Source organism: Alnus glutinosa, chromosome 5, assembly GCF_958979055.1.
Source record: "Alnus glutinosa chromosome 5, dhAlnGlut1.1, whole genome shotgun sequence".
Classification (NCBI taxonomy): Eukaryota; Viridiplantae; Streptophyta; class Magnoliopsida; order Fagales; family Betulaceae; genus Alnus; species Alnus glutinosa.
Window position 1 is genome coordinate 23505535 of NC_084890.1, and position 23255 is coordinate 23528789.

Genomic DNA, 23255 nt, shown 5'->3' on the forward strand with positions numbered 1-23255 from the left:
CCTCTTCTTCTTTACTGGACTCTCCTGAATGGTGTGCATTTGAGAGCAATATGTGGTTGTATATCTAATACCCATGCCAGAGTTATCTTTCACACGGGCACTATCTCATTTTGTGTATTAGATTCTATGTGAAATTTTGCTGTGACCTATCCTAGATTCACTCAGTGTTTGTGATTTCATTTTCTTGGTGGTGATTTTGATATCAGGCTATTGTTTTTGCATGATTGCCTCTAACCTATATGTATGTGTTCGTAATGTGTTGGTTTGCAAATGAATATTTGCACTGTGCAATGTGCACTCATGCGGACATATTGGAACTATGATCATGTATAATTCGTCAATTGTGATTGATATTGATATTTGTTGCTTGAAATTTGCATATCAATTCTTCTCTTGCCTATCAAAAAAATAAAAAATAAAAAATTTGCTTCTTATGCTGAGGCTACTTGATGATTAGGAAGTCCAAGGTTGCTTTCTCTTCAAATAGTCGGGAATGCTATTGAAGGAACCGCACTAAGTGTTGAAAAGAAATATTGGGGCGGTGAAGAGGGAGATTCAGTTTTCCGCTGGTTCCGGGTATTTTTGTTTAACATCTTGTATTAGTTAATATTATTGTATCCTCATCTTGCAAAGCCATTTCTGGATTGAGAACTCCCAGATGTGACATTGCCTCATACAGGAATAGTACTTGTTGTAATTGGCATTCAAGCATCAGAAAGTCATGGTTCCTTAAATTCAGTGTTATCAATTAATTCATGTTGATTTGTCTCTCTTGCTGTTATAGCAGTTTGTTAATGGCTGATAGGTTTGATTAACCAATTGTATGGATGTGCAGACTAGTTCAGATGGCATTCAATGTGAAATTAGGGGTGCATCTAGTGCATCGTACATTATCTCAGTTGATGACATTGGCTTCTTCATTTCGGTTTCATGCGAACCTGTAAGAACTGACTGGGCTCGCGGTCCTATTGTTCTTTCTGAACAAATGGGACCTATAATACCTGGTACAATTTTAATGTCTTCTTTTGATCTATATTTTCAGTCAGCTTTGTTTTCAGAAAACTGTGGTTTTATTTTTTCACTATGTTTGCCTAATAGTTATTCAACAGGAATCTAGTCATTAAAGAAATGTGGAGAAATAATAATGCTGATAATTTTTTTTTTTTTTTTTTTATAAGTAAGAAGACTTTATTAATGAAAGCGTAAGACGCCCCTACGTATACATGAAGTATACACAAGAACAACCAAAGCTAACCCGCAAAAACCCAACAGAAACAACAAAACCCAAACCCCCGAAACCGAAGAAAAACCCAAAACAAACTACAATAGAACCCAAGTAGAAACTAAACAACCCACCACCCACCAAAGCACACAAACCTACATCATGTGTGCCTTGCCTTTCCTACTCCTAGAAGGATCTTTTGCAACACCATAATTGATGGAACTATGCAAATTAAGTAGCTCTCTTTTTCCTTTAGATTTTTGGCGCGCAATCATCTTTTCCCGTTGAAAATCTTCTTCCATGGCATCCCTAATTGCCAAGGCCTCCTCCCCAAAAGCCCCTTCCAATGCCCAATCCAAGGGCAATTCCTCCCAATAATCATCTTCCTCCTCCCAAACTACGATCTCCTTGTTATGATCAAAACCGATAGGCCAATTTCGAGATTGGGAGAAACCATTTCCCTCAATGGAACGAGGAATGATGTAGCCACTCGAAGGAGAGGAAGGACCTGCTACCCCGACGTCCTTGACCTCTCGCGGCAAAACGGGAGGGACAGAAACAATCGGGGGAAGATTGAGAAATCCCTTCCTAAATAGACCCTGCTTTGCTGGAGTCTCCGTCTTCTTTTTTGCATGAAACTCTCCACCTGTATCCTTAAAAAGAGCAGGTCCAGCAGATAGCTTCAAGGCTTCCAAAGAGTTTGATAAAAACCCATCATTCCAAACTACAGAATGCCCTACCCTGAGGTCCCTAGCCCTCCTGTAATATTGCTGAAAAGGGCGACTTTGTAGCAAGGGGGAGGGGGAAGAACGAATCTTCTTCCCCAACTCAGAGGCCCCTGAGGGAGAAGGAATAGTTGAGACGGAGAGCTCTTCACCACATAAAAGCCCAGTCAACGCCAGAGGAGCAGCCAAGGTCGCCGGAGACGGCATCTTCGCAGTCGGCAGAGGTGGGAAGACGAACGGAGGAGCCGACTTAACCAGAGACGACCCACCCCTAGGTTTGTCTTCGCACAAAGGATCCCCATAGGGAAACTCCATCATCGACTCTGGTAGAATGTCTTCGCACAGCCCAGAAGAGGCCACCAGCGTCATCTCCGGCGTGAAACTCGACAATTGGGAGGAACTGGGTTTTGGCATGAGACGACCCAAACGCAAGCCCTTTCGTCTCAGTCAGTACCTTGAAAGCTGGCCCAGAAGTTTCTTAGCAGCCCGGCCCAAAACCTTGTTGAACCCTATGACCCGCTTACTCCACGTGCGCAACTTTGAAATTTCAAATTTCAAATTTCAAACTCGCATGTGAAAGATAAGTCTTACCCAGCGGACGGAGAGGCTGGTCCTTACCCAACATATCAAACGAAGAAGACTCCAAGGTAGAACAGTCCAACGCCGACCTCAGATTTGCGTCTAACACCCTCACCGCTGGTAGAAGGTCAAGATCACATTGTTCCATCGGCGTAACCTTTCTCCCGGAAAAACGATCCCCCACGATAGGCACCTTCTTCACGACAACGGCTGAGCCTACCTTCAACACCTCCACAAAGGAGGGCCCCTTCTTGAAAGGAACCAAACTCGCCCATGCCTCTACTTCCTTCCCCTTATTCTCCATCGACTCATGCATGGACCTAGACCCCCAGCCCATTGAAGCAGAGAAGGAAACTTTTTTTTTTTTTTTTTGATAAATCAATTCGTTTAGTAGGAGTATGACACTTTTTTTTTTTTAATAAATAGTTTTATATCATTAAAAAGCGCAGAGGGGCGCAACCTTAGTACATATGAAGTATACAAAAGTGCTCATAATCAAAGAAAACAAAGGAGCAGGAAATTAAAACTCTACAAACGTAACACGACTCGGGGTATGAGTCGAGACCCATACAAATAACATAAAAGCGCATTTCGACACAATTCCAACACCGGCATTTCTACATCTTCAAAATGCCGTGCATTCCTCTCATGCCAAATACTCCACATAACACACAAAGAAACCTTCTTCCAAATTTGTTGAACTTGACCACGACCAAGCAAATTGGCCCTAACTACTCCAAATCTAGCACCCGTCGCGGTATGACCGACTTCATACCAAACAACCTATAGAAAAAACTCCAGATATCCCGTGCAACATCACAGTGAAGAGGTGTTCAATGGATTCTCCACTCTTCTTGCACATACAATACCACTCAACCACCACTATATGACGTCTATGCAAGTTGTCATGTGTTAATATCATTCCTAAAGCCGTTGTCCACACAAAAAATGACACCCGCAACAGGACCTTAACAAGCCAAATACTCTTCCAAGGAAAAGAGACAACCTCTTGACTAGCTAAGGCTTTATAGAAAGACTTCACTTCAAAATACCCCCCTTCAGAGAGACTCCACACCAACCTGTCATCCGCTCCATGCTGAATCCGATGAGAATACAAACGCTCATATAATGAAAGGACTGTCTCCACCTCCCAATCTTGTGCAAGTCGCGTAAAGACAACATTTTAATGTGCAACTCCATCTACCAAAGACATTATCTACCACCCAAGCGTTTTGAAAACGAGCAATACTGAACAAAACTGGATAACAAAGCTTTAGCAGCCTATCTCCACCCTACAAATCATGCCAAAATCGTACATTATACCCATCTCCCACCTCCAATCGCATAAACTTATAAAAAATATCCCACCCCTTTCTTATATACTTCCAGACACTCGCACCATAAGACCCCTTAGCCGCTAATGAACACCAGCCAGCCCGCAAACTCCCATACTTAACTTCAATCACCAATCCCCATAAAGCCTTCCGCTCCGGAACAAATCTCCACATCCACTTCTCCAATAAAGCTGAGTACGAAACTTAATAGATATAAAAGTTATCTTGAATTTTATTTTGCAAATTTCTATTCGAGGAGTATTTTGTGGAATAAGACTCCCTTGAGAGTAGTGTTCTTTGTTGGTCGGCTGCCTTAGGGACAATTATAGCCTTGGATAACCTTAGAAGCGGCATGTCATTAATCCCAAGGGATTGGCTTAAGTGGTAAGGGCTTTGATCTTGGTGGCATCTCCATTAGGTCTAAGGTTAGAATCCCCTTAGGTGTAAACAATTTCTTGTCGCTGATGATGATGGAGTCTTACTTGATCTGTGTAGAGGGGCGCTTTGCATGGGTCTGGGGTTTGTCCAACAGGGGTGGTTACTCAAAGTGGCACTGCCTTGGAGGGTTTCCCCGTCATAAAAAAAAAAAGTGGCATGTCATTGTTGTTGATTGATGCTGCATGTGTAGGAGTGGAGAGTCAATGAACTACCTTTTATTCCATTGTGAGATGGCTAGTGCCCTTTGGAATACCGTTTTCATCATAGTAGGGTTGGCTTGGGTCATACTTAATCGAGTGGTATCTCTTCGCGTGATGGAAAGGGCATTTTTGGTAGGATTCAGAATGCTTCTATACGAAAGATGGTTCCATCATGCCTTATGTGGTGCCATTGGAGGGAAAGAAATGATCAAAGTTTCGAAGATCGTGTTCGGATGGTGGTGGAATTAAATGATTTTTTCTTCACAACTCTTTTGCATTGGACAGCTGTTTTAGACTTAAAATATTTCTAACTTCCATGTTTTCCTTGATCTTCTTTGTTCTTTATTTAGTTGTTTCTCTTATATACTTTCTGTGTACGTGGATTGCGCTTTTTTATAAATTGCATTTACTTAACTATTTTTATTTTTTATTTTATTTTGAAATGCAGGCCCCCCTACTTGTCATTCTTTAGAGTTTCTTGGATCAATGATAGAAGGACAACGTGTGAGCTTTATTGCATCTTATAGCGGAGGGTCAGACATCAACACTTTTCCTGTTTGATAATGCTTCAACTCCAAGCCTTACTATTGTGACTGTTACCCCTGAATTAAAGTTGTTGTTTATGATTCAGGGAAAGAGGAAATTGCTTCTATGAATGGTTTAGAGTGAAAAGTAATGGCGGACAGGAGAAACTAAGTACTTTTGGTGAGTTTTATTGACTTATGAGATAAGATCTTTTACCTCATCCACTTGGAATTACAATATTAATGGTTGTAAACTTCTTTTAGTAGATTTTCTGGATTTGACTCTTGAGGATGTGGGAAGATGCATTGAACTTGTTTACACTCCCGTGCGCCAAGATGGAACAAAAGGGAGTCCTAGGAGCATATTATCTGACGTTATTGCTCCAGGTTAGTTTAACATTTATTGTTAAGAATTCAACATAGGCTTCCAAGGACTTTGAGTGATAGCTGTCTGGATGTTCTTTATAATCATTTACTATATCTGTTGGGGCAGTGCAACCTTTTTCCGTCTATTAACTACAGATGCTGTAGGATTCATTTGATATAGCGAACAAGTAGATCCTTGACTTTGCTGGTTCTAATTGTGCTTATGCAAGTGGCATATTCCATGTCTAAATTATTTTTCTTTTCTTCTTTCTTTTGCAACAGCGGATCCTATAGGAGTGGACCTGGAAATTCCTGATTGTGTCGAGGACGAGGAGGCAATCCCAGAAAAAACATATTTTGGTGGACAAGAAGGTGTTGGACAATATATATGGTACAGAACAAAGAATAAGCTGCATGGGTCTGCATTAATGGATATATCTAGTGCTTGTGAAGATGTTGTTATATGTGGGAAAACACTGTAAGTTCTGAATATTGTTACAATTCTGAGATATAGGAATCCATGGCTCCATATTTAAAATGCATTGTGGTGAATTATGCGCAACTGTGGCAGATCTTATACACCATCACTTGAAGACGTTGGGGCTTATTTGGCCTTATATTGGCTGCCCACTCGTGCTGATGGCAAATGTGGGAAACCCCTGGTTGCAATATCCAACTCTCCAGTTGCCCCAGGTACCAGTTTTTAGTCTTTAGTTTGGAATTAGAAGTTTTTAATTTTTTTTTTGTTGCCAACTTGAAGACCTACCATTGAGAAGGCTTTATCTAGGTATAATATCAATATATTTCGGATTGGGTGATCAGAAGACTCACCTGTAGATTTTGTCTCTAGCGCACATAGATTCTAGTATATTTCTAAGCAAGTGATAAGCTTAAGTGGTTGTTCCCATTCATTCTAGCTGATTTTCGCCCAAGTGATACCACCTTTTCTTGAGCCATTAAATGGTTTGTTATAATTAATGTATGTGCTCCATCTTCTTTCCATACTGGCTGACTTTTGGCCCTAGTAATACCAAGGTTGTAGTGTGGTTCTCCAACTTTTCAATATTAGAAGAAGAAAGGGAGGTCATGGGTTACGTCGGTTACTTTTATGTTGAAGCCAAATCATTCGAGTTTCGTTCGGATGTCTGTGTGGGGGATGGAGTGAGGCTAGCTGAGTGGAATAAGGGCCTCTTCAGGGCAGTGTTCCTGAATACGTTAAGTGTAGGATGGTTTAGGAGAGTGATGGAGGAACTGAAGCAGGTTGGGGAGATTCGGGATTTCTGCAGGACATATCGGGTGGGTTCGACGGTGTTGATCCTGCAGCGGAGGGGGAACGAGCACGGTAGTTTCTTGGAACTGTCAGAGTATGCGTTTGGAGGTAGAAGATCGTCTGTGATGATACCAGAGGGAAGAGTTGGTTGTGGGTGGGCAAATTGTCTAGCGCAACTGAGAAGATTAGAGAAATCCCTCGAGAGAAAAGCCGCTGGGGGGAAAACAGGCGGAAATATACCAAGTGCTGCAAGAAAGGAGTTGAAACCGGCGTTTCGTGATGGCCGATCGTTTGCGGAGGCGGTGATAGGGAGCAGCAGTAAGCTGGAAAATGGAGAATCAAGTAAGGATAATCTGGGTGGTTCAGGAGAGCAATCCTTGTCGTTTCTGGCAAGATCGGAGAAGCAGCCGGCGACGAAGGAGGGAGGAGACTGTACAGCTATTGGTGGAGCGCATTCTGCGCTGAACGACCTGGTTGCTTCTGCGGAAGGGCAAATACAGCTGGCAGATTTCAAAAAATTGCTCGTCTCCATCCGTGATGAAGTTACAAGATGGCTGGATCGGCTGGAGTTGGGCCGGGTCATCGTAAGCCCAAACAAAGGTCAAACAGACATCGAAGTGGGTCAGGTTGCTTTGGGCTCTCCTGCGCAGGACCAACTAGGAAATAAGGAGAAAGGAAAAGAAGCAGCTGCCCAAGAGTTATGTGGAAGCCCACAGCTTACCTACAAGCGTCGGGTTCTACTTAGGCAGAAGATCCAAGCTGGGTCGACAACGGAGTCGGTGGAGGAAAAGGCCGAGCAAAGGCAGATATCACCGATGAGGTCGCTGGAGGTAAGTTCCGAGCTCGCCCATCCCGGTTCTGGGTCTGGAAGGTTGGGGAGTCGGGATGCTGAGCATGCGGGGAGCTATATGGAGGATATTGGAGCTGGTTCAGAGGGGGACGAAGGGGTCATCGGAGGGTTGAAATCGGCCACAGAGGAGGCTACTTCGATTGAGAACCAGGTTTCGATAGTCTATAGTCCGGGACCGGCAGAAAATCAGGAGGAGGAGGAGTGCTTTAACAAGGGCAGTGAAAGTGGGAGGTTGGGTAAGCTCGGACTGGTTTCTGGTTTGAGTGGAGAGGCAGGAGACGGCAGGGAGGTGGGGGAGCAAGGGTTAGAAAGTCCGAAACAGGCAGAATTTGAGTTTGGATTGGGAGAGATGGCAGTACAGTGCAGGGGCCTAGAAATGATTGAAGTGAGTGGTAAGGTGGATGAGGTTATGAGTGATCTTGATTGTCGGGAGAAGGGTGATGGGGTTAACAGTTTAGCCTTTATGACTAGCACAGAGGAGAATCTGGGGGATATTGAGTTGCTGGAGGTTATGCCTTTGGTAGTCTTGGAGAAGGATTTAGGAGTGGAGTCATCGGATTGGGTGCTTGAGAGAATTAGTGGTTTTTGCAAAGTTGTTGGAATTTCTTGTCCAGGCCTTGAGGAGAAGATGATGGAATTGTTTAATGGTATTGAGGCACAACGGTTTTCTGATAGAGTGAGGCAAAACAATAATAGTAGTACTATGGGGAACCGAGGACACCGTGAAGTGAAGAGGTTAGAGTGTTCGGTGAATTATGATGGGAAAGGAGGTCAATCGTCCAGGTTGACTAGGAAGGGGAGGGTAGGCAATTGCTTATGCTGAAGCCAAAAATAATTTCTTGGAATGTGCGGGGCATGAATGAGTTTGAGAAAAGAACGAAGATTAGGGGGTTGTTGAGGGAATGGAAAGCAGACATTGTATGTTTACAAGAAACAAAATTGGAGTTTATTACCAGGGAGTTGGTTTATAGTGTTTGGGGCTGTGCTTATGTGGATTGGGTGTATTTGGGCTCTAGAGGGGCTTCGGGAGGTATTTTGTTGATGTGGGATAGAAGAGTTGTTGAGAAGTTTGAAGAGTATGTTGGGAGATACGTGGTAGCCTGTGCCTTTCGGAATGTGTCAGACTTTTTTGAGTGGGGTTTTGCGGGTGTTTATGGGCCTAATGATGATTGTGATAGAAGAGGCCTTTGGGATGAATTGGCGGGTGTGAGGAATATTTGGGAGATGCCGTGGTGTATGGGGGGGGATTTTAACGCTGTCCGGTATCCGAGCGAAAGAGGGGGGGAAGGGAGATCTACCCATGCTATGGTTGAGTTTTCTGAGTTCATTTTTGATCAGGCTCTCATTGATCTTCCCTTGGTTGGGGGGAGATCCACCTGGTCTAATTGCCGTTCGTGGTCCAGAATAGATCGTTTTTTGTTGTCTCCAGATTGGGAGGAGTATTTTCCTGAGGTTTCTCAAAGGCGTTTGCCTCGGGTTCTATCGGATCATTATCCTTTGCTCTTGGATTGCGGCATCGGTAGACGAGGCAGGGGGTCTTTTAAGTTTGAGAATATGTGGTTGCAAGTTGATGGTTTTGAGGAGTTGGTAAAGGGTTGGTGGAGATCTTATGGGTTCGAAGGGTCGCCTAGCTATGTGTTTGCTCGGAAATTAAAAGCTTTGAAATTTGACCTTAGAAAATGGAACGAGGAGGTATTTGGAAATGTAGGGGCTAATAAGAAGAAACTTGAGACTGAACTGTGCGAGTTGGATTTGATTGCAGAGGAGAGGCCGTTATCTGATGAAGAAATAGAAAAGAGGGTAGAATTTTCCAGAAAGTTAGAGCAGCATGTCTTTCTTGAAGAGGTCAGTTGGAGACAGAAGTCCAGGGCTCTGTGGTTAAAAGAGGGGGACAGCAACACAAAATTTTTTCACCGTGTGGCTAACTCTCATAGAAGGCATAACATGATTGAGGCACTGGTGGTGGATGGTCAATTGACTGAGGATCGTGCAGTTATCAAAGATCACATTGTAGACTTCTACGCGAAGCTTTATAGTGAGCAGTATCAGTGGAGACCAAAGGTAGATGACTTATCGTTCTCTTCCATTGATGATATAGATAGAATTTGGTTGGAACGTGAGTTTGAGGAAGATGAGATTTGGGCGGTTATTCAGAACTTCAAAGGGGATAAGGCTCCTGGGCCTGATGGTTTCTCTATGGCTTTCTTTCAGAAGTGTTGGGAGATATTGAAGAATGATATTTTTGCGGTGCTGAAGGAGTTTTACTCGACCGGTAAATTTGAAAAGAGCCTTAATGCTACTTTTGTGTCGTTGATTCCAAAGAAGGCCGGAGCGGTGGATATCAAGGATTTTCGTCCTATCAGCTTAATAGGTGGTATGTATAAAATCATCTCTAAGATTCTGGCTAATAGGTTGAAGGTGGTTTTGGGGAAGGTTGTTTCTCAGTCTCAGAATGCTTTTGTAGAGGGGAGGCAAATTCTGGATTCAGTGTTGGTGGCTAACGAATGTGTGGATAGTAGGATTCGTTCTGGAACTCCGGGCATAATTTGCAAATTGGATCTGGAGAAGGCCTATGATCATGTCAATTGGGAATTTCTGCTTTACGTTCTAAAAAGATGTGGTTTTGGGGAGAAATGGGTTGGTTGGATTGCTCATGCTATTTCTACTGTTTCTTTTTCCATCAATATTAATGGGTCGCCTTCAGGGTTTTTTCGTAGTTCTCGGGGTCTTCGACAAGGGGATCCTTTGTCTCCGCTCTTGTTCGTGATGGTGATGGAGGTTTTCAGTCAGATGACATATGCAGCAGTGGATAGTGGGCGGCTATCGGGTTTCTCAGTGGGATCGAGTTCCCAGGTTGCCATGAAGGTTTCCCATTTATTATTTGCGGATGATACGTTGATTTTCTGTGATCCGGTTGTTGATCAGGTCCGAGATCTGAGGTGTTTGTTGCTTTGTTTTGAAGCAGTTTCTGGCTTGAGAATCAATTTATCCAAATCTGAGATGGTCCCGGTGGGAGAGGTAGAGGATGTCGAAGAGTTGGCTAGTATCCTTGGGTGTGGTGTGGCTTCGCTTCCGATTAAGTATTTGGGCCTTCCGTTGGGTGCTAAATATAAAGATTCTAATATATGGAACAATGTTATTGAGAAGATGGAAGCTAGACTAGCAGGGTGGAAGAAGGTGTGTTTATCTAGAGGGGGGAGGCTTACTTTGATTAATAGCACTCTCTCTAGCCTTCCTACGTATTTTCTTTCTCTTTTCCCTATTCATGTGGGTATGGCTAATCGGATGGAGAAACTTCAGAGAGATTTCCTATGGGGTGGTGTTGGTGATGAATTCAAAATTCATTTGGTTAATTGGCGTACGATTTGCTCTTCAAAAGCTTCGGGAGGGTTGGGAGTGAGAAGTTTGGTTAGATTCAACAAAGCATTGATGGGTAAATGGTTATGGAGATTCGCTATGGAGAGAGATACTTTTTGGAGAAAGGTGGTGGAGGTTAAATATGGTAGTTCGAGGGGTGGTTGGTGTTCTAAGGAGGTTGGGGGTTCTTATGGGTTTGGTGTGTGGAAAAGCATTAGGAGGGGATGGGATGACTTCGTTGCGCATGTGAAATATGAGATCGGGGATGGCTCGAAAGTCTTGTTTTGGCATGATGTTTGGTGTGGGGATATTCCTTTGAAGATCCTCTTTCCTGAGTTGTTTCTTATTGCTACAAGAAAGGATGCTTGGGTGGAGGATATTATGCAGAGACAAAATGGCACCATCTCATGGAATATTTTGTTTGCTCGTCCGGTTCATGATTGGGAGGTCGATGCGGTTAGTAGGTTCTTTGGGATTTTGTACAACTTCAAAGTTAGTAGCGAGGGAGAGGATAAGTTGTATTGGGTGCCAGCCCGTAAGAAATCCTTTGAGGTAAAGTCCTATTATCATTTGTTGTCGAGTCATTCTCAGTTCTCCTTCCCATGGAAAAGTATTTGGAAAGTTAATGTTCCCCCGAGAGTGGCTTTCTTTGTTTGGACGGCAACTCTAGGGAAATCTTTAACTCTGGATAATCTTCGTAAGAGAAACTTTATCGTAATGGATTGGTGCTATATGTGTAAATCCGCTGGAGAATCCATCGATCATTTATTTCTGCATTGTATGATGGCTTCTGAATTATGGAGGGTTCTCTTGCAACTGTTTGGGGTGGAATGGGTAATGCCGAAGTCGGTGAAAGATATGTTGGGGAGTTGGAGGGGCCAGAAGGGTAATCGGACCTCGTTACAGATTTGGCGCATGGCTCCGCTGTGTTTGATGTGGTGCATCTGGAGGGAACGGAATGATCGCTGCTTTGAAGATTGTGAGACGGGTTTGTCTAATCTGAAGAGAAAGATGTTGCAAGTGTTGTATATGTGGAGGGATAGAATTAAGACTATACATGATTGTTCCTATTTTGATTTCTTAGACAGTTGTTCTCTTTCCCCTGTTCCTTAGGGGTTCCTTGTATACATCCTGTGTACTTTGGGTTGCGCCCCTTTGCGCCTTTTCAATAAATTTTACTTATCAAAAAAAAGTAATACCAAGGCATTCATATGTTACTTTTTTCAGTCTTGTTATTATGTTTGCCAAGTTTTTACATTCATGTTCTTTTGTTTCCTCTGATTATGGGCACTTTTGTATACTTCATGTGTATTAGGGTTGCACCCCTCTGTGCTTTTTATTGAATTTTACTACTTATAAAAAAAAAATGATGTGGCAGCTCTTCCAGTAGTCTCTAATGTTTGTGTGAGGGAGTTGTCTTCGGGTATTTATTCTGGAGAAGGTGAATATTTTGGTGGGTACGAGGGATCAAGCCTTTTCAGCTGGTATAGAGAAACTAACGAGGGCACTATTATTCTTATCAATGGAGCTAACTCGAGTACTTATGAAGTTACTGATTCAGACTACAATTGCCATTTGTTGTTTGGGTAATTATTCTGTCTTATTCATTTTTGCTGTCATTTGTTTAACTAGAAGAAAGTTTATTCAGTACTATGGAATAATTCATAACATGTTAAAGTTGCCATCTGAAAGTTCCAAAAAGGAAAAGAACCAATTTTGGTTTTGTTTGTTTCTAGTGAGGAAATTTGTTGAACATTAAGTTAATACCTATTGCTGGATGATATTTTATTGAATAGTGGTGATAGAGCTAAAATAAAATAGGTGGTGATAGTTCTCAAGAAAGTTTTAAATTTTGAACAGATTGTTTGACAGAATAGCCAATCTGTTTGCATATTGACTTTTAGAACCACTCAACATGTTGGATCTTGCAGTACTACCTGGGAAGGTTGATCTATTAATGGCTTTTAATGGTGTGATTGTTTTCTCTATCTGCATAACCTTGATACCCCTGAATGGATCTTCCTATCTAATTAAATGGATCATAAATAAAATAGTTGATTTCTCATACTTACATCAATTTCCAAGAATATAAAACTTGCTGTCGTTCAGCATTGGAAGGGCATTCAGATAACTTTGTAATAAATTGAACATGAAATTTTTAGTTGTCACGTAGTACAATTCATTTTGCATATTCTTGTTGATATCAAAATTAAGCTTTTGTGCATTTGGCTGCAAGACAATGTCTGTGGTGTTCACCAAGAGCCGGTCAGCCTTTTTGGACCTGGATTTTTCCAAGTATCAAAGAAAGGCCTATCAGACATGCCTGGGGACTGGGGTAGTCTGCAAATCCCTTTTTGTTACCAATGGATATCATATAGTGGTTAAATTTGGTTTTCTCTTCTCTGCCTTTTCTCATCTGTTGTACTAGTTCTTGTTAAATCAATAACATAGGTGCTATTTTCTATTGATTCTTATATATACCTATTATGTGACCTATGCATCTTTTAGCACATAAAAGATTTTTGCCTTTTTTCAACATCTATTTGTAACGAACCTTTTCATATGTATCTCACAGTTATACTCCAGTCCGTTCAGATTCAGTTGTTGGAGAACTCAAATTGTCTGAGCCGACTGATATTATTCTCCCAGGTAAAAACTTTGTTTGGCTATGCAAAAGCTTGGGCCCTTTAATATCACAATTATTTCATGAATAGCATGAACATTTGTCGTTCATTATGTTGGACTCATATAAGTTGCATTCCTTATTTGGGATTTGGATTTACAAAAAGTAAAAAAAATTTCTAAAGCATGTGTGATGTAACTTGTCCTGCATATTGAACTTGAAGAAGACTATTTTAATCTGAATTTGGGTATTTCATTGCCCTCCAGAACTTCCAAAAGTGGAGATGCTTGCACTCACCGGAAAGGCAGTTGAAGGTGTTGTACTCACTGCCGTTGAAGTAATTCCAAAGAGTGAGACTCAACAACGTGTGTGGAGCAAGTACAAGAAAGATGTCAGATACCAGTGGTATGGTGCTACTTTTTACTACCCTGCAGCATATTCAAATATCTTTGCATTCACTAAATTCTTCATTCAGTTGCAAGAATCTTTCAAAAATCAGAGTAATATTGAAGGGAAATAGATGTTGAGCAAAATGAAGCTCTCTAAATTACATCTTTGTCTCTCATGTAGAATTCCCGGACTGTCATTTTGTTGTTTGCATTATCCTGATGTATTGAATCCAGTCTTTTAGCAGTTTATTTAATCTTTGTGACTGGTTTATAGGCTCTTGTAAAAACTGTGTTCCTTATATATGACACAAAGGATACTGCAGGTTCTGTTCGTCAGAATATGGAGATAGAAAGTCCTATGAACCATTACCTACACAGTGTTCCTGCTCCTACAAGGTGCGGTTTGAGGACATCGGCCGGTGTTTGAGATGTGAATGCATTGTGACTGACGTGTTTGGGAGGTTGACCGAGCCAGTGTATACTGAGACTGCACCTGTAATGCCAGGTATTATTCTACTCCACTCTAGTAAATTGACTTCATGCACTGCTCTCTTACTCAATTAATGGCACACAATCACTTTTCTTTTGTTCACCCATTTTAGTAAAATATTGTAAGGTGTTAGGTTATACTGGTAGAAAGGTGTTGTGCTATGAGTTGTGTTAATCACTGTGGAAATGTAAAATAGCGAACTTTGTGCTGCTTGAGCTCAATACACTTAAGAGTTATGAAGGCTTGAGCTCAGCTCATTTGCAGTCGTAAAAGGCAGATATGGAGTGTCGCTCTTATTATAAAAGCTGAAGGTGCTGCCTCATCCTTGTTGGGGTCTTGGCATCTAGTGCGACCAACCAGCGGTGCCTTATACGACTGCGCCGCCCTCTGCTCTGGCTTCCTGGATGCCGGAAAATGTGCCTCCCTCTTGGTCAAAGGAAACCCATGAAGAGTTCTCCTTGGAAGAGTGACACCTTGTCCATCGCTGACTGGAGGCTGAGAAAACACACCCGTTCCTCCAACGCGTCTATCATTGTCTGAAATACCGAGAGAGGCTGTGATGGTGCTCAGTTTGAACATCCAGCCAAGCCACCCTTTCCTCTCACGCCCCTCTGGAATGACGATGGAGCTGTGCTGCCCTCCTCCGCCATATTCGCTAATGACCAAAAAAGGTCACTTCTATTCACACTTCTCTGAACAAAGAAGACTTTGGAGCCTGCTTTGGATTTCTGCAAAAATTCCTTGGCCACCTCTGCATTAAGGACCTCCTCCATAACAGGCAACGACCTGAGAATCGAAGCTTTACCCAGGGAAACATAACACATATAACCCCTGCTCCTTTCAAAGATACGCAAAACAGAGATGCCTACTTTCAGAGCAAACTCGAAGGATTTAGTTTCAATGTAAAACCATTTGGACAGACGCATCGTAACACACCAAACAGAAAAAAGCAACGGGTACACCTTCGCCAGAGAAGCCAACAACTACACATTCTGAATCACAAAGCTACTGGCAAGCTCTGCAGACAACGATGAAGTCCTCGTCCCAGTAAACCATGAGGCGACCCAAGACGTAAGAAGCTAAAGAAATGAAGAGACAAGGGGAGAATGGCAGGAAGCGCCTGCACACACTGTCGCAAGGGAGAGAGGAGTCTACTTTGAGTTTCTTTACCTTGCACTCAGAGTATAGATCATCTGCAAATTTTGACATCTGTGACAATGGAAGAGTAGCATTTATGCAAGAAGCTCTTGTGAAGCTCTCTCTTTTCCTAGCTACGCATTCTTTTAGTGCTTCAAACTTGTGCTTAGCCAAGTACCTTCTGTGACGAGTGAATTTAACCATTTAATTAATATTCTAACACTCTTCCTTGCACATGAGAAGTGAATGACGTAGACAAGTTTCAAACTCAGGACCTTTGCTCTGATATCATGTTAAATCATTACTTATTTCAAAAGTTTAAGCTTATAGGAAAGAGTGAATTTAATCATTTAATTAATATTCTAACAAAAGTGATTTGTTTATCTGTAGGGATTCCAAAAATAGATAAGCTGGAGATTGAGGGTAGGGGTTTCCACACCAACTTATATGCTGTTCGTGGCATATATAGTGGAGGAAAGGAAGGCAAAAGTAGAATTCAGTGGCTTAGATCAATGGTTGGAAGTCCTGATCTCATCACCATACCAGGTATGCTATATCTTTAAGTTACTACTCAGAAGTTCATATCACGTGTTTTTGTGACAATATGTATTGTTCTTTATTTATTACTTGCATTTATATATTAACCAGCCAATTTATTAAAAAGAAAAAGGGATAATGTGTATTATATCTAAATTGGGGTAAAAATGTGCAAAAAGCTTGTGTATTTTATAGATCAGGAAACTCTTTGTAAACATGCTTAAAAGTGTCCCTTGGATTTTTTTTTTTATTTTTTTTTGTGTGCGCGAGCGTGTAATCCACAAGTTCATTTTCTTCACTATTTATCCCTTTTTTAAGTCATGCTAGCAGTAAAGAAGAGAGAAGGGAATAAATGGTTGAGGAATGACATGAGATAAAATTTGCGCAAACATTTGTATCTATTATTGGACTCACTTTTCCCCTTAGTCAACTAGGGTCACCCTTGAATTTAGTAACTCTTTTGGATCTCTGTGCAAGTCGTTGTCTTTGCTGCTCATTGTTAAATTCGTCATTCTTTAAAGGCCTGTCTGAAATATCCGATATTTGGCCAACTGTTTTGAGCTTAAATCCCTGAGCATTTGTTCCTTTGATCACAATAAATACAGGTCAGTCATAAAGTTTGCAAGTTGTGATTACAAACCAATCAAAATTTCAGTTTGGAAAATGATATATATATATAAAAAATTGTGTATCCCAGAGCTCACTTAATGATCTCTCTTTCTAGATTTAAATTGATCTTATGAACTAGCGCAGTTTTATCTTTATCATCTCTTTTTTTTTTCTTTGTGGCAGTAAACAGTTTAGCTTGTTTTATTGGCTCCTCTTTCGTTTCTTCTTTGCTGAATATATTTTTAGATAATCCAAATTTTCCATTTTTCAATATCTGATTGCAAAAGATTGATTGCAGGAGAAGTAGGAAGGATGTATGAAGCTAATGTTGATGATGTGGGGTACAGATTGGTGGCCATTTATACTCCTGTAAGAGAGGACGGAGTTGAGGGGCAACCTGTTTCTGCATCAACTGACCCGATTGCAGTTGGTAATTTGGAATCCCATCTTATGTTGATTTTGAAGTTCAATGGTTTTGCAAATAACTTTTGCTATTCACTTTCATTCTTCTTTTTTTTGAAGTCAACTCTTTAAGTGCAAGCGTAATGCTTGCTTTGTATTTCTTCTCTTTTTTCCAATTTTTCTTTTGAAGTTTGATCTGACTAAATCAGAAGCACAGTAATGGTTGTCTTCTTGGATCTTTTTTCATTTAGAATTGCAAATCTGTATGAAATCAATAAGCTACCTTGTCATTCTGTTGATTACTTTTAACAAGTTGAACTCTATTAGGTTTTGAGAAGTGTTCCTGGAATGGAATCTTTTTCTAGTAAAGTTGCTTGACTTCTGTGATTCATAAATGTATGCTACTTTTTGTTATACATGCCTTGATTTGTACCATTCAATTTTGCAACTGGAGCTTCGCATGGCATCTTTACTAAGTGAGATCACAACTTTTTTCTTTTTTTTTTTGTATGGTGATATCATAGTTGTCCCTATAATTGGAAACACCGATCTGTTATTTTCCTTGTTCATGGAACCTGAAATGTGTATTATTATTTACTTAAAAAGTGGAAGTCGCATAAAGTATCAGTTTATCTGTTGATCTATTATAACAGAATTTTTCAATTTTCTCGTGGAGCCTTGACTTGAGCATTTTACAAGTGCTCAAGGCTCCTTTGGGATATGGCCTCAACTATTATAAAGGCGATGCTTGGAAGCAAGTTACCAGCTACTGTTGGCGAGAACTAGGTTTAGCTTGGTTAGTAGTGCCCACCCATTCCGTCTCGCCCGCCTTGTAGCCCATTAATTCCTCAGAGCAGGCCAGCAAGGCTGGACGGATGGGGATCATCGAAGAAGTATGAACTGAAAACTATTTTCCATGCGTCAAAGGTCATGTAATTGCAACAGTAATTGGTCCGAAACTAAATTACTTCCGAATGCATTTTGCCAAAGTTATCCATTTTTTATTCCTAATAAAATTTGGTTGTCATTATCTTCAAAAGCCAATGTATTGAGAGATGAAATGTTAAATACAATCAGGGTTTGATTTGTACTCTTTTTATCTTTTTGTTTAGGGGTTTCATTCCATCTTCGTTTCTACTATGATTCTTCCCTCTTTTGCACGTAATATATTTGTCACTTACAAAAAAGGAAAAATTTATTAGAACATAGAGTTCCTAGATGTTGAGAATTGCATCTCTCTCTAATTAAACAATTAATTTGGTGCCAAGTTGTCACCAAGGTTGAGAAAACAAGTTCAATGTAGGCAACAAAAGTTTTTGTTTCAATGGTAATCACCAATATTAATAAATGAAGGTGTAATCAATTCAAGGACGCTTAAGATCATTTTCTCATACAGCAAAGACCAATTTAAAATGTTATGAAGTTTGGTTCTTTATACCCGAAATGTCCTCGTTTACTTGAATTTTCTTTCTTTGTACTTTTTTTTTTTTTTTTTTTTTGCTGTTGCACTTTTGTGGAGGTATCTTCTACTGAGTTTGATCTATTAATTTGCTTGCAGAGCCTGATGTTCTTAAAGAAGTGAAGCAGAAGCTTGATCTTGGATCTGTGAAGTTTGAGGTGTGATTATATTTCCAGTCTTATGTTGATTTTGGTTTCTCTTCAACTTAGTCATACATACTAAAATGTTTGTTGCAGTTAAACAAGTATGGATCAATGTATTAACTGATGTTATTCACTCTTACTTTTCATTAATAAATAATACAACATACATCAAGGCACACATATCTGAAAGGTCTCCTTTTTTTTTTGTTTGGTTGCAATAATGGTTGATAAAAGTGCAAGTACTTTGATGATTTTCTAAAGAAGGGGAATGACCCAAGTATGGAGAGTGATTTGGAATTTTATTCCTCTGTCTAAGAGCACTCCCATCAGTTTCCCTACCATTTTCCCTATATTTAGGGAACAAAACTACTTTTTACTTCCCTATAAAAAAACACCCCACAATAGATTTCCTAAATTTTTCCTATATCAATTAAATACTCTTTCCTTATCTTATTTTTTTTTTAATTTTTTTTTCTCTCTTCCTCTCTCTCGTCTTCTCTAGAAACTTCCCCAAATCCCTCCTCTCTCGCCTCCGCCTCCCTCACCCTCCACGGCCTCCTCAATCCTCTCCCCAAAACCCTCTATCTTCAACCACAACAACCTTAATTCCTTGCCTTTCACCGAATTCCTCTCTCCTGCAATTCTCACAATTCCCCCAATATCCTCTGCCTCTCTTTTCCCGCATTCCAAACACAGCCTCAAGTCCCGAGCTTTTTCGCCAACGGATCGCCCGGTTTACTCCCCGCCGATAGCGACAAAGACTTGATTATTGGCAAGAAGACGCCGCCGGCCCTCGTTGATCGTCAATCCATAGGACAACCCCAAGGTACTCTTGCCCAGCCATTTGACGAAGTAGGTGGCGATCCTATCGCCCAAGCCAGTCTTGACGAAGCCGCGGGCGAAGAAGGAGATGATGATGAGCCAGATGACCTCGTTGGTGAAGGCGGAGATGGCGCGGGAGAAGGACAGGGTTTTAGTGACGACGGAGGGGGTGAGGCCGAGGAAGGCCCAGGCTCCGACGGGCAGGGGGCTGAGGACGAGGCTGGCGATGGTGGAGATGAAAATGGAGAGCAATTGCCATGAGGACGAGGCCGGTGATGGTGGGATGGTGAATTTGTGGAAGAGGAGGCGTGGATGGGTGGGAGGCGAGGTTTGAAGCCGAGGGAGAGCTTCGGCGATGGGGGGAAGATAGAGGAGGAGAGAGGAGAGAGATAGAGGAGAGAGCTTCTTTTTTTATTAAAATAATGGGTTGGGAAGCATTGTGCTTCCCAACCAAAAAACCCAATTTTAGGGTATCTGTTGGAGGTTGATTTTTGGTGTTTTTTATGATATTTTCCCTAAACATAGGGAAGGGAACCATTTTAGGGTCACTGATGGGAGTGCTCTAATGTGGTGTATTTGCCGAGAAAGAAATGCTTGGATCAGGATAGCCTAATAGTAATCAGAATAGTAATCTTTTCATATTGTGAGTATAGCCTGATAGTAATCTTTGTTTTTTCTGTGGCCTTGTTTTCCTTATGCAAAGCTTAAAATTGATTTCTCATTTCTTTTGCTTGATATTAACCTGTTTGATTTTCTTGTTTAGGCTTGCATGATTAGATTATCATCAGATTTTAATAGTGAGTAGGATCCAACTGAAATTAATGTGGACTTTGTTTCTAGGGTTACTATTTCTTAATTCAACCTCAACTCGATCTATATCTTAATTGGGTTAGCTACTTGCATCCTTTTATGCCACTTGGCCCGATGTAGGGTCATGTCTCCATTTACCTTTGTAATAACCGTGTCTTGTTTTCTTTTGGTTATTTTTACCATGTAATTTTTTGGCCTTCCTTTTGACCTTTTTGCTCCCTACACATTATTGTAAGTACTCTCACACTGGTGCGTTCATTGGCTTCCGTAGACATTTCAAATGACTCGCCCTCTTTTATCCTTAATTGGTGCCACCCCAACTTTTCACGAATAACTTCCATACCTTATCCTATCTTTCCAAGTATAAGGTTTATCCAACGAAGAGTGTTAGAGATGTCATGCCCCTTGGTTATTCTTTAATCTTTGGTTCTAATTAAACCAAGGCATATTGGGTACTCAAATCAAATAGGTTATAAAGCATGACAAGAGTCTATGAATAAAACATTAAAGGATATATTGGTTTCTTTTTCAGTGTCGTTTCTAGAAACATTTTCCATGTTATAGTAATTTTTTCAATCCATTTTTTTTCTCCTATTACGGGAGACAGAACATGTTTCTGATGTTCACGGAAATCTAGTTGTGTGAAGAAGTACAGGACAGTTCGAAGAACCTCTCTAACAAATTGGGCTTTGTCAATTCGTTGCTAATGTAAACTGACATTATAAAACCTTGATGTCTATTGCCAGAGAGAGCTCTTGTTGATGGAATCAGTATTTCCTATAGATTAAGGGTGCAAGCATGATGTGCTCTTAGCACCATTTGTCTAGAAGAGATTAAACCTAACTGTAAAAATGAAAATAATTAGTCAAACCACAATTAAAATTGTTTAAATAGTCCTATCCATGGCTCAGAGCTAGACCACTGTAATAGTGTATATTGAAGCACATTCACACTTAATTAATCATGTTTTGGGAAATGCTCCTCTTTTTTCATTTGAGTGCTCTTACCACCATGTTTAAAAAAATCTTGGGTTTATTCCATTTTCAACAATGCCATCTCCGATGATGAAAACCATCTTCCCCATGTTTGATAGTTAGATTTTCATCGAACTAGAACCAGAACTATAAAACTTAAATTTCAGATTGTGTTTGATTAAATGCAGTTTTTAATTTTCCTTCATTGTCGTCTTATGCTTTTCTACATTTATTATTACTTTATTTTTATTTTTTAAAAAATTCTTTCTTTCTTTTAATGCTCCATAGCCTCACTTTTACCTCTTTGGAAACAGGCATTGTGTGACAAGGACCGAACTTCTAAAAAGGTTGCTTTTGATATTCGCTTTGTACATATTTTTGTGTTCATGAATGTTGTGAAGATAAAAGTCGGAACAAACAAACTCTCTGTTGTAATTTAGCAGGTGCCTTCAGCGGGGAGTTTGGAGAGAAGACTCCTAGAAGTTAATAGAAAAAGAGTTAAGGTTGTAAAACCAGGGTCTAAAACTTCTTTCCCAACTACTGAAATTCGTGGAAGTTATGCACCTCCTTTTCATGTAAGTTCATATCTCAACTCTAGATACTTGAAATTCTCATCCATGTTTGTCAAGTTCCACAAAGTCGACAATAATTCAGTTTATTTATTTATTTTATTTATTATTATTATTTTTTAAGTGTTAATCGACATACTCCGGAATATAAGGATTAACGGTGTAACAGGTGGAGCTTTTCCGAAATGATCAACATCGGCTTAGAATTGTAGTGGACAGCGAGAATGAAGTAGACTTGATGGTGCAGTCGCGGCACCTCCGGGATGTTATTGTGCTTGTGATCCGAGGCCTTGCTCAGCGGTTCAATAGTACATCTCTCAATTCCCTTCTCAAAATAGAAACCTAAGTCTATTTAAGCAGTGTAAAGCGAATTTGTTTTGAAATATATCACTCTAGGTTTTGAGGCATACATGTCATCACATCTCCCCCTTTCCCTCCATCAATAGTTTATTTGATCGCAGTATTCATTATTTTTAATGTAAGAAATATTGTGTAGTGGTGTGGATAGCTGCTGTCATAATCATTGTATATTATTGTCAAGAAATTCAATTTTTTTTTTTTTTTTTTTTTTTTTTTTTTTTTTTTAATTTTTTTTTTTGATTCGGTGTATTCGTGAGTTTGTGTTCAGTTGTTAAGAAATCAGTGTATGCATTACGGTTCAGACTAGTTTGGTAGGTTGGCCTTAAATTTTTCTCCACCTTGATGTTTAGGTCTCTATTTCATTGTCATGATTTAAAGTTAGTGCATTTGATGATGTACATTATGTTATGTTATTTAATTTTATATTTTTTTAAAAGACGATCAATTTTTGTTTATCACAACTTTTTATTTACTAGAAACACTTTTTAAGCTCCTTTAGCATGCTCTTTGACAAGTTGCTAATCTATTTTGCTTATTCCTTTATCCAATTATATAATTTAGATTGGGGACCAATTCCTTAGCTGCACAAGGAATGATATAGACTCGGCAAAAAAACAGGAAAACATTAAAAAAAAAAAAATCTAATAAACCCTCTTTGAGACTAGAAAAATAAACAGTATCAATGGTTCAAATGGATAATAAAATAAAATAAAACCTTAATTTTTATTAAACTAAAGGATAAACAGCCAAGTAACCAGGTTCAACTCGTACTTATCTCTACAACTGGCTTTAGGCATAGGAGAGATGCTTTTCAACTAAAATCTGTTGTGCTATTTGGTAATCCCCGCCTCAACGTTCGTTGCTTGAGTCATCCTCGTAGCTTCATCATGGGATGCTTTCCTTGGCTGCATCATAAGAAAAGCATGTAGCGCCACAAACATATGGTAGATGAGCAAATAGACTGTCCATAAAGCGAATCTCACAAATGACACCCCATCAATGGAACCTTTGATGAAGACATTGATTGCAACGCAAGCTGATGGCAACCAAGGAAGCAATGGCACTC

The 23255-nt window shown here is 40.3% G+C and overlaps 1 protein-coding gene across 3 annotated transcripts in view; it reads left to right on the top strand.

The window, feature by feature from the left end:
- LOC133868016 (187-kDa microtubule-associated protein AIR9) overlaps positions 1–22546 on the top strand; it is a 54138-nt gene extending 31592 nt beyond the window's left edge. For 2 of the 3 annotated variants that reach the window (XM_062304803.1, XM_062304804.1), the window contains 17 exons: positions 458–576; positions 836–1004; positions 4947–5031; positions 5130–5203; positions 5287–5409; positions 5671–5866; positions 5960–6081; positions 12244–12451; positions 13441–13514; positions 13755–13893; positions 14201–14382; positions 15895–16050; positions 16949–17080; positions 18611–18669; positions 21575–21607; positions 21704–21835; positions 21999–22546. In XM_062304803.1, coding sequence (XP_062160787.1) covers positions 458–576; positions 836–1004; positions 4947–5031; positions 5130–5203; positions 5287–5409; positions 5671–5866; positions 5960–6081; positions 12244–12451; positions 13441–13514; positions 13755–13893; positions 14201–14382; positions 15895–16050; positions 16949–17080; positions 18611–18669; positions 21575–21607; positions 21704–21835; positions 21999–22175 — 2180 coding nt within the window. In that variant the 3' untranslated portion in view covers positions 22176–22546. The remainder of the gene's footprint in view (positions 1–457; positions 577–835; positions 1005–4946; positions 5032–5129; positions 5204–5286; positions 5410–5670; positions 5867–5959; positions 6082–12243; positions 12452–13440; positions 13515–13754; positions 13894–14200; positions 14383–15894; positions 16051–16948; positions 17081–18610; positions 18670–21574; positions 21608–21703; positions 21836–21998) is intronic. The other variant, XM_062304805.1, reaches the window with a different exon arrangement.
- The last annotated feature ends 709 nt before the right edge of the window (positions 22547–23255 follow it).